This window comes from Salvia miltiorrhiza, chromosome 2 (genome assembly GCF_028751815.1).
Source record: "Salvia miltiorrhiza cultivar Shanhuang (shh) chromosome 2, IMPLAD_Smil_shh, whole genome shotgun sequence".
In the NCBI taxonomy this organism is placed as follows: domain Eukaryota; kingdom Viridiplantae; phylum Streptophyta; class Magnoliopsida; order Lamiales; family Lamiaceae; genus Salvia; species Salvia miltiorrhiza.
The window spans coordinates 22,774,878-22,787,242 of NC_080388.1; the positions used below are offsets into that span (position 1 = coordinate 22,774,878).

At 45.4% G+C, this 12,365-nt stretch overlaps 2 protein-coding genes across 2 annotated transcripts; one reads left to right on the forward strand and one right to left on the reverse strand.

Annotated features, from left to right (window-relative positions):
• The first annotated feature begins 4,158 nt into the window (after positions 1-4,158).
• Positions 4,159-5,132, forward strand: LOC131008145 (uncharacterized). The gene is made up of 2 exons (XM_057935039.1): positions 4,159-4,450; positions 4,537-5,132. Exons 1-2 carry the CDS (start codon positions 4,159-4,161, stop codon positions 5,130-5,132), a joined length of 888 nt encoding a protein of 295 aa, XP_057791022.1.
• Positions 5,133-10,160: 5,028 nt separating this feature from the next.
• LOC131011612 (uncharacterized) lies at positions 10,161-11,948 on the reverse strand. Its single transcript, XM_057939387.1, has 2 exons — positions 11,451-11,948; positions 10,161-11,352 (listed from the first exon to the last, which is right to left on the reverse strand). Exons 1-2 carry the CDS (start codon positions 11,486-11,488, stop codon positions 10,608-10,610), a joined length of 783 nt encoding a protein of 260 aa, XP_057795370.1. The 5' UTR covers positions 11,489-11,948; the 3' UTR covers positions 10,161-10,607.
• Positions 11,949-12,365: the final 417 nt, after the last annotated feature.

Here is a 12,365-nt window from a genome sequence, read left to right on the forward strand (position 1 = left end):
GTGTGGTCATACAGTTGGCAGACAGGTCCAACGCTTACCCTGAGGGAGTGGTGGAAGACGTACTGATCAAGGTTGGGGATCTGATTTTCCCAGCAGACTTCTATGTTCTAGATACCGGACCTGAAACAGGAGAGAATGCCATACTATTGGGGAGGCCGTTCATGATGACCGCCGGAACCAAGATCGATATGAAAACCGGGATCTTGACATGTGAGTTCGACGGAGTTCAAGTAGAATTCAACATCTATGAGACCATGAAGAGGAAACAAGCAATGGAAACGGTGGACATGGTCGATGTATTTGAACCTTTGGTGCAAGAACAAGGAGTTACCTTCGGTTCCAGGGATACCATTGAGAAGGTTATTCAGTATGGTCTGACTGATCGGGATGCCGAACATATGGAGGACGAGGAAATGAAGGAAGCCATCATGGAGCTTTACTCTCTTCGAGAAAGCACTTTAGAAGCCGAGGTGGAGGTAGACCAGAAGATCAAGGAATTAATCCAGGAGGTCTATCTAGCTGGGGGAACAGAAACAAGCAAACCAGAGTTATTGGCCCAGTATGGGCAGAACGAGAAGCTGTTACCCTCAATTCAGAAAGCACCCGTTTTGGAGCTCAAGCAATTACCTAAGCATTTACAGTATGCTTATCTGGGACCGGAAGAGACGCTACCAGTTATCATCAGTTCTGATCTAACCGTCGTGCAGCAAGATCGATTGGTCATAGTATTACGAGAGAATAGGGAAGCCATCTGTTGGACCTTAGCTGATATCAAGGGCATCAGTCCCACGGAGTGCATGCACCACATATACCTAGAAGAGGGAGCCAAACCCGTTCGAGATTCTCAAAGAAAGATGAACCCGGTCATGAAGGAGGTGGTACTAAAGGAAATTCTTAAGCTATTGGAATTTGGAATCATCTATCCCATATCCGATAGCCAATGGGTGAGTCCAGTCCATGTCGTACCGAAGAAATCGGGGATACAAGTTGTGGAGAACGATCGAGGCGAGCTTGTGCCCACCCGATTGCAAACTGGATGGAGAGTTTGCATCGACTATAGGAAGCTGAATGATGCAACCAGGAAGGACCATTTCCCATTACCCTTTATCGACCAGATGTTGGAGAGATTGGCCGGTAATGCCTATTACTGTTTTCTAGACGGATATTCTGGATATATGCAAATTTTTGTGGCACATGAAGACCAGGAGAAAACCACTTTCACCTGCGTATTTGGAACATTCGCATACCGGAGAATGTCGTTCGAACTATGCAACGCACCGGGAACTTTTCAACGGTGCATGATGAGCATCTTCTCCGATCTATTGGAAAAGTGCATTGAAGTCTTCATGGACAACTTCACCGTATATGGGAGCTCTTTCGATACTTGTTTGAAGCATCTAGAGCTCGTCTTGAAAAGATGTGTGGAGAAGAGCCTGGTTCTCAATTATGAAAAGTGTCATTTTATGGTAAGGGGAGGAATAGTGCTTGGGCATGTGATTTCAGAAAGGGGAATTGAAGTGGACAAGGCGAAAGTTGATTCCATCGCCAAATTGCCCTACCCGACTACCGTAAAGCACATACGGGCTTTCCTTGGCCATGCAGGTTTCTACCGGCAATTTATCAAAGATTTCGCCAAGATTGCCCAGCCCCTGACCAAACTTCTTCAACAGGATGTGCCGTTTGAATTTGATGATGATTGTAAGGAGGCATTCACGATTTTGAGAAGCAAGTTGGTGTCGGCGCCTATTATTCAACCTTCGGTGTGGGATTTACCGTTCGAGATCATGTGTGATGCCAGCAACCACGCCGTTGGAGCAGTACTGGGACAGAAGAAAGGCAAAGAGAGTTGCGTGATCTACTACGCATCCAAAACACTGAATCCAGCACAGTGCAGCTATACCACTACTGAGAAAGAACTCTTGGCGGTGGTGTTTGCCATAGAAAAGTTTTGATCCTACCTTTTGGGAACGAAGGCGGTGGTCTACACGGATCATGCTGCATTGAAGTATTTGATGGCCAAGAAGGAATCCAAACCTCGACTCATCAGGTGGATCTTACTATTACAAGAGTTCAATATAGAAATAAGGGACAAGAAAGGGGCTGCGAACCTTGTGGCGGATCATTTGAGCAGGCTGCAATTGGAAGAGGATGATGGTATGCCCATTACCGATACCTTCCCAGACGAGAAGTTATATTCCATGAGCACCCTAGAGGAAGAAGAAGAACTGTATGCTCTAACCAAGCAGGAGCCCTGGTATGCGGATATAGCTAATTATCTGATTACCAAAGAGTTGCCCCCAGGATTGACAAGGTTCGAACAAAGGAAGTTACTCGTGCAAGCACGATACTACTACTGGGAGGACCCATATCTCTGGAGAACTGGAGCAGATCAGGTCATACGGAGATGTATACCTGAGGATGAGCATGCCCAAATATTGGACATGTGTCATGGAACAGCAAACAGCGGACACTTTGGAGGAAAGCGCACTGCCCACAGAATTTTGGAGAGTGGATTCTACTAGCCCACCATATTTGCAGATGCAAGGAAATGGGTACAGAGCTGCCCGAAATGCCAGATGACTGGAGGTATTACCGCAAGGGATGAAATGCCACAAGTGCCAATCATGCCGGTCGAAATTTTCGACGTATGGGGGATTGACTTTATGGGGCCCTTCCCAAAGTCAAAGACCTACGAATACATTCTAGTAGCAGTGGATTACGTATCAAAGTGGGTTGAAGCTAAGGCAACCGCAAGCAATGATGCTTATACCGTGGCGGGATTCCTGAAGGAGCAAGTGTTCGGGAGATATGGTATACCCAAAATTCTAATCAGTGACCAAGGGTCTCATTTCTGTAATGCCATTATCAGAGCACTAACCAAGAAGATGGGAGTGACACACAAGGTCACCACTGCATATCACCCCCAAGCAAATGGCCAGGCTGAGATTTCCAATAGGGAGATAAAGAGCATCCTGGAAAAGATGGTGCACCCTAACCGTAAGGACTGGAGTGACCATTTGGGGGATGCGTTATGGGCATACAGAACTGCTTTCAAGACACCCATTGGAATGTCCCCGTTCCGCTTGCTTTATGGGAAAAGATGTCACTTACCTGTGGAAATTGAACATAAGGCGTACTGGGCAATCAAGCAAATTAATCTCAGTATGACCCTAGGTGGAGAAGCAAGAAAGTTGCAGCTGAGTGAGTTGGAAGAACTTCGGTTGGAGGCTTACGACAATGCGGTGCTCTATAAAGAGCGAACCAGAAGGATCCATGATGCCAAGATCAGGAAGAAGGAATTCTTGGTGGGACAAAAAGTCCTACTTTTCAATTCACGCTTCAAGATGATGGCTGGGAAGCTTCGTTCAAAGTGGTCAGGACCATTCGTGATCAAAGGAATCTTTTCAAATGGAAGCATTGAAGTATATGATCACAATGGAGTTGATACGTTCGTGGTGAATGGGCATCGCCTAAAGCCCTATCATGAGCTTGCTGAAGTAGGGAAGGAGAAGGAGGAGTGCCACCTTTTCGACCCTGAGTACGAGTGAAGAGTGAAGGAAGGTCGAGCTCAAGATGAGAAACAAGAGCGCTTGCTGGGAGGCAACCCAGTGTGGTTACTTCGGTATGGTCTGTACCGAATTTTCTTTTTCTTTAAGGTTGTTTTGTTTTTGTTTGGATGCACTGACATGCAGGAAAGTCGGGCCGAGATAATTTGGAAGGAGGCCCAGAGGTTGATCCAAGCCCACTTGCGTTGCAAAGTGTGTAGGTGGAGAGTTAAGGATTGGAACGGTCTGGAAGAGGGCTTACGAAGGGAGATGACGCGAGCGTGTCAGAGGCAGGCGGCGATGTGACTGCAACTCTTCGGTTTCCGCAGAAATTTGAATTTCAAATTTTGGCCAAGGTTTTATTTCCTTAAAAATTCCTTTTCTGCCATAACCGTCACACTTACCATATTCAAAGTCTCAACCCACGATCTCTTTCCCCACAAACCCTAACCTCCGAAAAAACTGCTACACCACGATCACCACTCACCTCAAACCCTAAAATCCCATAATTACCGATCACCTTTCTTAAAAACCAACCTTGCCTAAAAAAAAAACCCCACAAAATCCAAAACTTCCGCACAAATCCTAAGTCTTGTGATCTCTGCAATTCGCAATGGCAAAAACCAAAGGAGGAGCAGGCTCCGGAAATACCCAACCGCCGAAGAAGAAAGGCGCCAAACTCCCACCTCCAAAGCGTACCACAAGGCGGACCGCTTCGGAGGAGACCTCCACTAAAATCACCGAAGACCCTTTGCTGAAGATCCAGCCCGAGGACAAAGGGCGTGCCAAAGTCCTCCAACAAGAGGAACGAGAAGTAGCAAGAGCAGCCGCCGAGTCGACGCAACCGGAAGAAGGGGAGCCCGAGCTCACCCCTCCTGTGAAGAAATCAAAGAAGGCTCAGGCGAGCAAAGCAACTCCGGCGCGATCCACTGTCGCACCACCACCTATTCAAGCTCAACCGCAACCACAATTTCCAGAAATCTCCATGCAGGAGGGGAGACAGCTTCCGAGGAAACGGAAGCGGAGGAGGAGAAGGGCGAAGAAGAGAAGGTGGACGAGGAAGAGGATGATGAAGCAGAGAAAGTTGAGGCCGTTCAGGAGAGGGAAGTAGAAATCCCAACACCCCAGAGCAAGAGACCCGGAGTGAAAAGAAAGCTAGATGTTGCCAAACCCCCGCTACCAGTTAAGGCCAAACCGGCACCGGCAGGCAGTAAGACCCGAACAAAAGCTGAACAGAGTAAGAAACCAAGGAAACCCACTGCAGCCGAAAAAGGGAAGGCCAAGGAGATGGAGGAGCCGATGGAAGTAGACCCAGAGAGAACCGAGATGGTTGAAAGCTCCAACTCGGAGGATGTGGTCGCCCCTGCTAAGCCGGTGACGAGCACAATCACCTCAAAACCCAAGGGCGTCAAGCGCAGGGGAGTGGTACGACCCAGTACTATGGAGACGGTCATACCGAGGGACAGTCTGAGGTATGCCGTTTTACAGAATCGGGAGATAACTCCTTGGTATTTTCTGGTGACTCAAGTGTTGGAGGATTTCGGGATAAAAGAATGTGTGGAGGGATATTTCGAGAGCATTGGTTAGGGGAAGATTCTGAAGTGGAATGTGTTGGCGTACAAGAAATTGTCGGAAGAGTTCATGAGTACGGTAGAGTTCAAGCCAAAGGGAAATTACTCAATCGAAACACCAGGTACCCTCCGCTTCCAATTGCGGGGGAAGGTGTTCCCACTATCCATCAACGACTTGAACATCCACCTGGGAGTAATAGAGGACAAGGAAGTGTACGATGATGAGTATAAACAAGCTGAAACCATGGCTCCACCGGAGTGGCGCAATCAGATTGACCAGTACTGGTCCCAACTCTCAACGGGGGCCAAATATGTGAAGAATATCAGCAAATCCAACGAACTCCGCGACCCAGCCCTGCAGATTTGCCATCGTTGGTTGGCCTATAACATCTATGGCCGAATTGAGGGATCCAACGTAGTCACGCAGCAAGAGCTCTTTGTGCTCTGGTGCATGGTGGAGAGAAAAAGGGTAAACTTTGGGTTCACCGCTGCACTGCAATTTCAGTATGGGGTAACCCATACCAACAAGTATCTCTCCCTATGCCCACTGGTGACCCTCTTGGCGAAGAAGCTTGCGGGTTTCAACGAGAAAACCCCGGATGAGGCAGTTGTGGCAGAAACCCAACTTTTTGATATCGGGCGGTTGGTGCGTTGGCGGATTGTTGAGATGGATGAAGGTGGCAGCTACCGTTTGGTCCAACCAGAAGGCAGCTCAGTTCGACCTGAACCGAAGGTTGCACAGGAACAGGGAACTTCTCGCCCAATCAGTGGCGAGGTTATCAAGCTGACGGCCGAACTAAAGGAAATCAAAGATGAGCTGGTGATGCTGGGAGGAGAAGTGGCCACGTTGAGGGATACTGTGGAAGAAGGATTCAAAGTGATGGAGGCTGGCTTTAAAGAAATCAATGAGATGCTGACTGCGGAGGCGAGATCCTCCGGCCGAAACGACTAAGTACCTTTCCCCTGAACTCGTAGATTAGGTTTTATTTTATCTTTTTGTTTTTCTTGTTTTAGTGTCTGTTTAATCTGTGTTTGAGTCGAGTCTACTTGCATTGTTTGATGGTGAAGGATTGTGCATGCTGATTTCAGTCTTGGTATGAATTGGTGGATTGAGTATGAAATGCATGATGGTAGCTGTGAGGATACTGAGAGTACCCCACCGGTGAGATCAGGGCCAAATTGAAAAAAATGCATGTTTGTGGTAAGAATTTGCTGTGACTAGGAAATCTTGACTTTGTTTGAGGACTCATTTTTGCTAGTACATGACTTGTGTGATTTGGGCACGATTCTTTGACTTAGGGCCCCAGATTTTTCCTTGATGTTTAATGTAAAAAGAATCCCTTGTATGCCAACTTGAGCCGAATTCATTCTTTCTTGAGCCTTGTTATTGCTATATCTAGGAGAAAGAATTTATGAAGTAAATGAAATGGTGAACAGGGAATCACTAGAAAGAAAGAAATCTGGGCACAAAAAAATTTGATGAATAAAAATGATTGCCCGCAAAAGAATCAAAGAAAGAAAATGAACCCCATTGAAAGCGGGGGAATTAAGGGTTGGTTGTAGCTGTATTGAACATATATACTGAGTAAGAGTGATACTGAAATTATCCACTGGACCATATATACCTCACCTTAGCTCCGTATACCCCATTACAACCCAATAAAGACCCTTTGATGAGTCATACTAGTATGCGTAACTTGTAGTCTTCGATCAAATTCTTAGAAGAACTGGCACAACAAATTATAAGTGTAAACACTTAACCGGTGCTTGAGCGAGAAGAGAGACTACCATCGCACTTTATGCATGATCATTACTCTGGTTTGTGGTTTGACTGAACTGAATGATACATGTTGGTATGATCTGATCCTGAAATCTATGCAAGTTTCGTGTCTCTTAGTTTTATTTCTTTTCTTTCAACCTTTTCATCCGTGTCTTCTGTGAATCCACCTACATACTTGAGGGCAAGTATGCTTTAAGTGTGTAGGTGTGATGCGTCTTCGACTTTTGGGCCATTTGGCCCTATTTTTCTCTTTATTTGTGTCAGTTCAGGTCTGTCCAGGGGGAAAACAAAGTTGTGGAGGAAAGGAGATTAGTAGAGCGGAAACGGAGGAAATGCGGTCAGAATGAGCATTACCAAGCCCAGATTGCTAAGTCATGTTTACCAGCATGGAGCTTCGGCCAACAAGTACCTCTCCAGTTTAACTTGGGGCATGGGAACCTGGAGCAACCCACCTGGTATGAGCCACACAGAAAAGAGCAATCCGTCTGATCGTTACCATGAGAAGCAGACAGCTAGAGCCATAAAAGGAAAGTCAATCTCGGAGATATCGAAGAAGCAAGTGGAAGATGGAAGAAGAAACTGGAAGGATCGAAAGAATGGGAAAGGTTGACTAAGCTTGCAGCTGGACATCATCTTCAATCGGATCAATCAAAGATCGAGCTAATTAAGGAAAGAAGATCCTGGCGAAGATTTGGAGCCGGCACAGCTAGGGTTAAATCCTTACCATTCAGCAGTATAAAAGACTAATGGTGTGCAGCGTGCACAGACGCTTGGCACTTGAAACTCTTATTTTTACTTTAGTTATCACTTTGATTCGCCGTGTGTGGCATCCAAAACAATTTACATTTCAGTACTTTTTCCTATTCAGTTGTGTTTCTGCTTTTGAACAAGATCGAAGGCTTGAAGCCTAGGTATTATTTATCTATTTCAGTATTTTCTCTCGTTCTATCATGTGTTTAATCTCTTTTGCATTTATGAATTCTGTTATGTGTGAGTAATTCTTTAGGTGAGGTTTTAGGGGTGGAAGTAATTGTTGTTAACATGTAAACATTCGTGAGGCATTTGTTCTTTCGGTTGAATCTCGTAGTTCCGGAAGGATCTGTTCGAAACCATGGACAGTAAGGGCCTAACGGGTGATCTCCGTTCGGTAAAACGCTGTCCGTGTCAAGCAAAGGCCAGGGTGTACCAATGTACAACAACCGGTATGCGCAAGACCGAGTAGCTGAGCAGCGTCAACAAAAGGCGTTGTAGATCCGGAAGGTGGGGAAAGGATTGATGGGATACACTGTCCTCCCCCAGTCTTGGGCTTCTCTAGAGACTATCCATCAACTGTGACGAGGCATAAAGCCATGGTTATCAAACGAGGAAAGCAATCTCGGCGCCGTAGCATGTCTATAACTGGTCGGCTGACAAAGCCGGAAATGGTTGTGTCCAGGAGGCATGTGTCACTCAAAGTGCTGAGTTGGGGACCTCGGGAGAGAAGGTTGGTGAGGGCCATACTTGGTGAGTAACGGGTATGGCTACCATCTAAGGAGAAGTGAAGCACTGCCTTGTGACCGGGGATTGTGTGACCTTCGGACCAAGTGACCACAATGAGATCAACCATCCTATATGTGAAGTATAACCCCTTGAAACGCCCCAATGTCTTTGGGCCACGCCTTTGGTTTGTATGGATCATAGACGGATCATCAGTGTGCTTATGACCGAATCGAATGTTAACAACAGTTATGACCTAACCGAATAACCTCACCCCTTTGTTATTATTGATCTTGTTTATTTCTTGTGCAGAGTATACAGATTGAGAATTGTGACACCTCAGTTTGTTGTAGGAGAACAAAGTGGTTCCTCACTCCCTGTGGGATTCGACCCTACGCTTACCGCTAAGACTAAAGTTCTTGTTGTGAAAAGTATGAGCGTGTACTGTCTGTACTGGGCATACACAGGTATTTTGTCCACACCGCACGACGGGTGTGTGTCACTCCTCAATGCCGACAGAGTCTGTGCAGGAAGCGGTTCTTCAATGCCTGCTAAGACTGCACAGTGAAGAGTTCTTCAGGGCTGGATAGGTCTACACGGATAGGTCTGCGCGGTAAAGAGTCTTCAAGGCCGGATAAGGTTGCGCAGGCCATGGGTGTCCGACAATCTGCATAGCCCTTCTTGGTTCTGCACAATAGGGAATGTTTAATCGGTATATAAAATGGAAGTATAGAAGGGCAACTACGCTGATGAGTATTTACTCCTCATCAATGCTTCATCCATTTTATAAATAATGACTTATTTTCTTTTTTATATAGGATCATATAGTACCATGCATGTCTTAATGTAGTATCGTAGTACCCAATCTTGACCACACAATTGTGACATGTGGCGCATTAAGATTGTGACACGTGGCAAGGAACTTCCAAGACATTTCAAGGCAAAATCTGTAGATGGGTAAAATCAGAATATATTTTTCAGAATTAAAAATAATAATTTTTTAGATTTTCTCAAAATAGACATATTTTACATGCTTATAATATCACATAAAAATGCATAAAGCTTTTACACAAAAAATGCATTTCATTTTAACAAATTTGGTATTTTCGCCACCCCACCCCATACCAGCCCCCAAGCCCTCCCCACCACCATCCCCTATCCCACTCCCCCTCCCCCCTCCCAAAAAAAACCAATAGACATGTTTCACATGCATATAAAATCATACAAAAATGCATAAAGTTTCAGAAAAAAAAAATGCATTGAATTATACAAAAAATGCATTTCATTTTACAAATCTGTTATTTTCGTCACCCCACCCTGCACCACCCCCAACCCCCCCCCCCCCCAAGCAAAAAAAAAGTTATTTTTTTATTTTTTAACAAATATGATTTTTTGACCTCTGCCCCCCACCCCCAAGCCAAATTTTTTTTCACAAATCTACTTTTTTACCACTGCACCCCCCCCCCCCCAAAAAAAAATTACGTATTTTTTTTTTATTTTTTTAACAAATTTGATTTTTTCACAAATATGAAAGAAAAAAAATAGCTTGAGGGCGTGGTGGGCGGTGGATCAGCGGTCAACAAAATAGTTTTATGAAAAAATAAAACAAATAATTTTTTTTTGCTTGGGGGTGGGGGGTGGGGTGGCGAAAATACTAGAATTTGTAAAATTTAAAAAAAAATGGCTTGGGGGGTGTGGTGTGGGGTGAGGTAGTGAAAATACATAATTTGTAAAAATGTAATGCATTTTTCTGTTCAAAGTTATGCATTTTTGTATGAAATTATATGCTTGTAACTACTGAAATATAAATTTTATTGAGAAAAACAAAAAATTGAACAAAAAGATCCAAAACCCTTAAGAGCACAGGCGCAAACTAAGGGTCGAGCCTCATTAAAACCTCTTTAAGGTAAATCCAAAGGGAAAATCCTTAAATAGGAAAAAGAGTGCCCGTCTAGAGAGACAATAGGAAACACCGGCGGTAAGCGGAAATGGGACAACCTCAGAGACTCCGGCCAAACCATCTCCCCTAGGAAGCCCGGCTTACCAGCCGGAGACAGAAAACATAAAAAACAGAAACAAGAACCAAAAACAGAGAGAGATAGAAATGCTGGTAAAGCAGCAGAAACTAAAGAGAGCAACCCAAAGGAGATCACATGGAAGGAGCAGAGACCAGCACACCAGAACCCTGAAAAACTTCCAAACTAGCGCTCCGCACCAATACCCACCAAAGACAAACTACTGAACGATCCGGACATAGGGAAGAGAACGATTGTCATCTCGCACCAGCTGCAGAATATACGAAATAGCAAAAGGCCAATAACCCTCATCCACCACAGAAGAAGCAAGGAAGTCAGCAACGTGGTTCTCTTCTCTATAGATATGAGTAATGATAATATGCAAGTCAGTAATATCCTGAAGAATCTTCCACCACCTACTGAAGAACCGCCAAGGAACCGAATATGAGCAAGAACAGAAGAGATCCACCAAATAAGTATAGTCTATCTCAATCCAAATGTAATCCCAACCCTGGACCACCACCTGCTCCAAGGCAATAATCAGAGCCAAAAGCTCTGCCTTGAAAGCCCAGTCTCTACCAGCAGCAAAATGGAAGCACCCAATCACAGTGCTGGAGTCACGAATGATGTCACCCGCGTGAATACAGAGCGGCGAACCATGGACAGACCCATCAATGTTGATCTTTCGCCAAGGATACGGAGGAGGCAGCCAAAAGACATAAACATAAGAGGTAGGACGACAGGGTTTGCCCGGCACCCCAAGACCATGAAGAACCGGCAACTCCTCAACCGAGTTAGTCATCTCGCCAAGATTGAAACGAGAAGCCTCAAGAATGAAAGCCTTGACCTGGACAGCCAAAGTGGTGGCAGAAATAGAAGCATCATCAAACACCGCCTTATTCCGATGGTTCCAAATACCCCAAACAATGGACATGACACCGACCGGCCAAAGGTTCGCGACTTGCCTGCTGGCAGTAACACACATAGCCCAGGAAATAAAGTTTTCCACATCCGAAATAGAGGAACCATCAAAGTGAAACCAAGCAAAAAGAGAACTCCAGACCTGCTTGGCAATCGAACACTCCCAAAAAAGATGAACATTGTACTTTCCGGCTGTCCTATAGAGCGGGCACCACCCCGGACCCTGGAAGCCCTGGCGGCGCAAAAGGCTAGCTGTCGGGAGACGGCCCAAAATAATGCGCCAAGTAACAATAGAGCGACGAACCGGGATGAAAGACGGCCAAATCCACTTTCCCCAGTCCACGGTGGGAAAGCTAGGATGAATATAATCCATGGCTAAGACGAAGTAACCTCTCCAAAGTGAGAATGAGTCCAAGCACGACGATCATCGACCCCAAAGATAGGGGTCGAAACAATTAATGTCAAAAGTAATCTCAGGAAAAGCCACCAGAAAATCCAAAGTGAAATACCAGGAACTATCATAAAAATAATTAGAGATCGATCGGCTGCTGAAGATGCGGATGGACAGCGCTGGGAATCTCAATCCTGTCAATGAGCCTATAACCAAGCCAGTTGTCAATCCAGAAAAGAATAGAAAGTGTCTGAGATCAAAGAGTGGTGAAGCACTGAATCACCAACACCTAAACTAGAACTCGAAAGCAATAAACGACACACGGATTTACGTGGTTCGGCCATCAAGACCTACATCCACGGGAGGTTCTTCGTTGGTTTTCACTATATTGAGAGTGTTTACATATTACAAGTGTGTTCCTCAAATGAGTTGATCCCCCCTATGATAATGCTAAACCTCCTACTTATAGTTGTGAGAATGAACCCTAAAGGCCTTAGGCCCATGAACTCTAACAATTGGATTTAGGCCCTTTAATGATCTTGGTTTGCCCCATCTGCGCTGTCCCTCGTTGCCCGTGTTGAGTAGTTCCCTTGAGCTGCGCAGGCGAGTCTGTGCTGCAAAGTAGCTTAGGTAATTCGCGCCGCCAAGTCCCTTCGTTGCTAGTCT

Bases quoted from the DNA above. Each gene is read 5' to 3' on its own strand.
- LOC131008145 (XM_057935039.1), top strand. From the start codon at position 4,159: ATGGCAAAAACCAAAGGAGGAGCAGGCTCCGGAAATACCCAACCGCCG. The intron at 4,451-4,536 runs GCAAAGCAACTC...ATCTCCATGCAG, and splicing joins ATCAAAGAAGGCTCAGGCGA to GAGGGGAGACAGCTTCCGAG.
- LOC131011612 (XM_057939387.1), bottom strand. From the start codon at position 11,488: ATGTTCATCTTTTTTGGGAGTGTTCGATTGCCAAGCAG. The intron at 11,353-11,450 runs GTCTGGAGTTCT...TACTGCCAGCAG, and splicing joins AGTGTTCGATTGCCAAGCAG to GCAAGTCGCGAACCTTTGGC.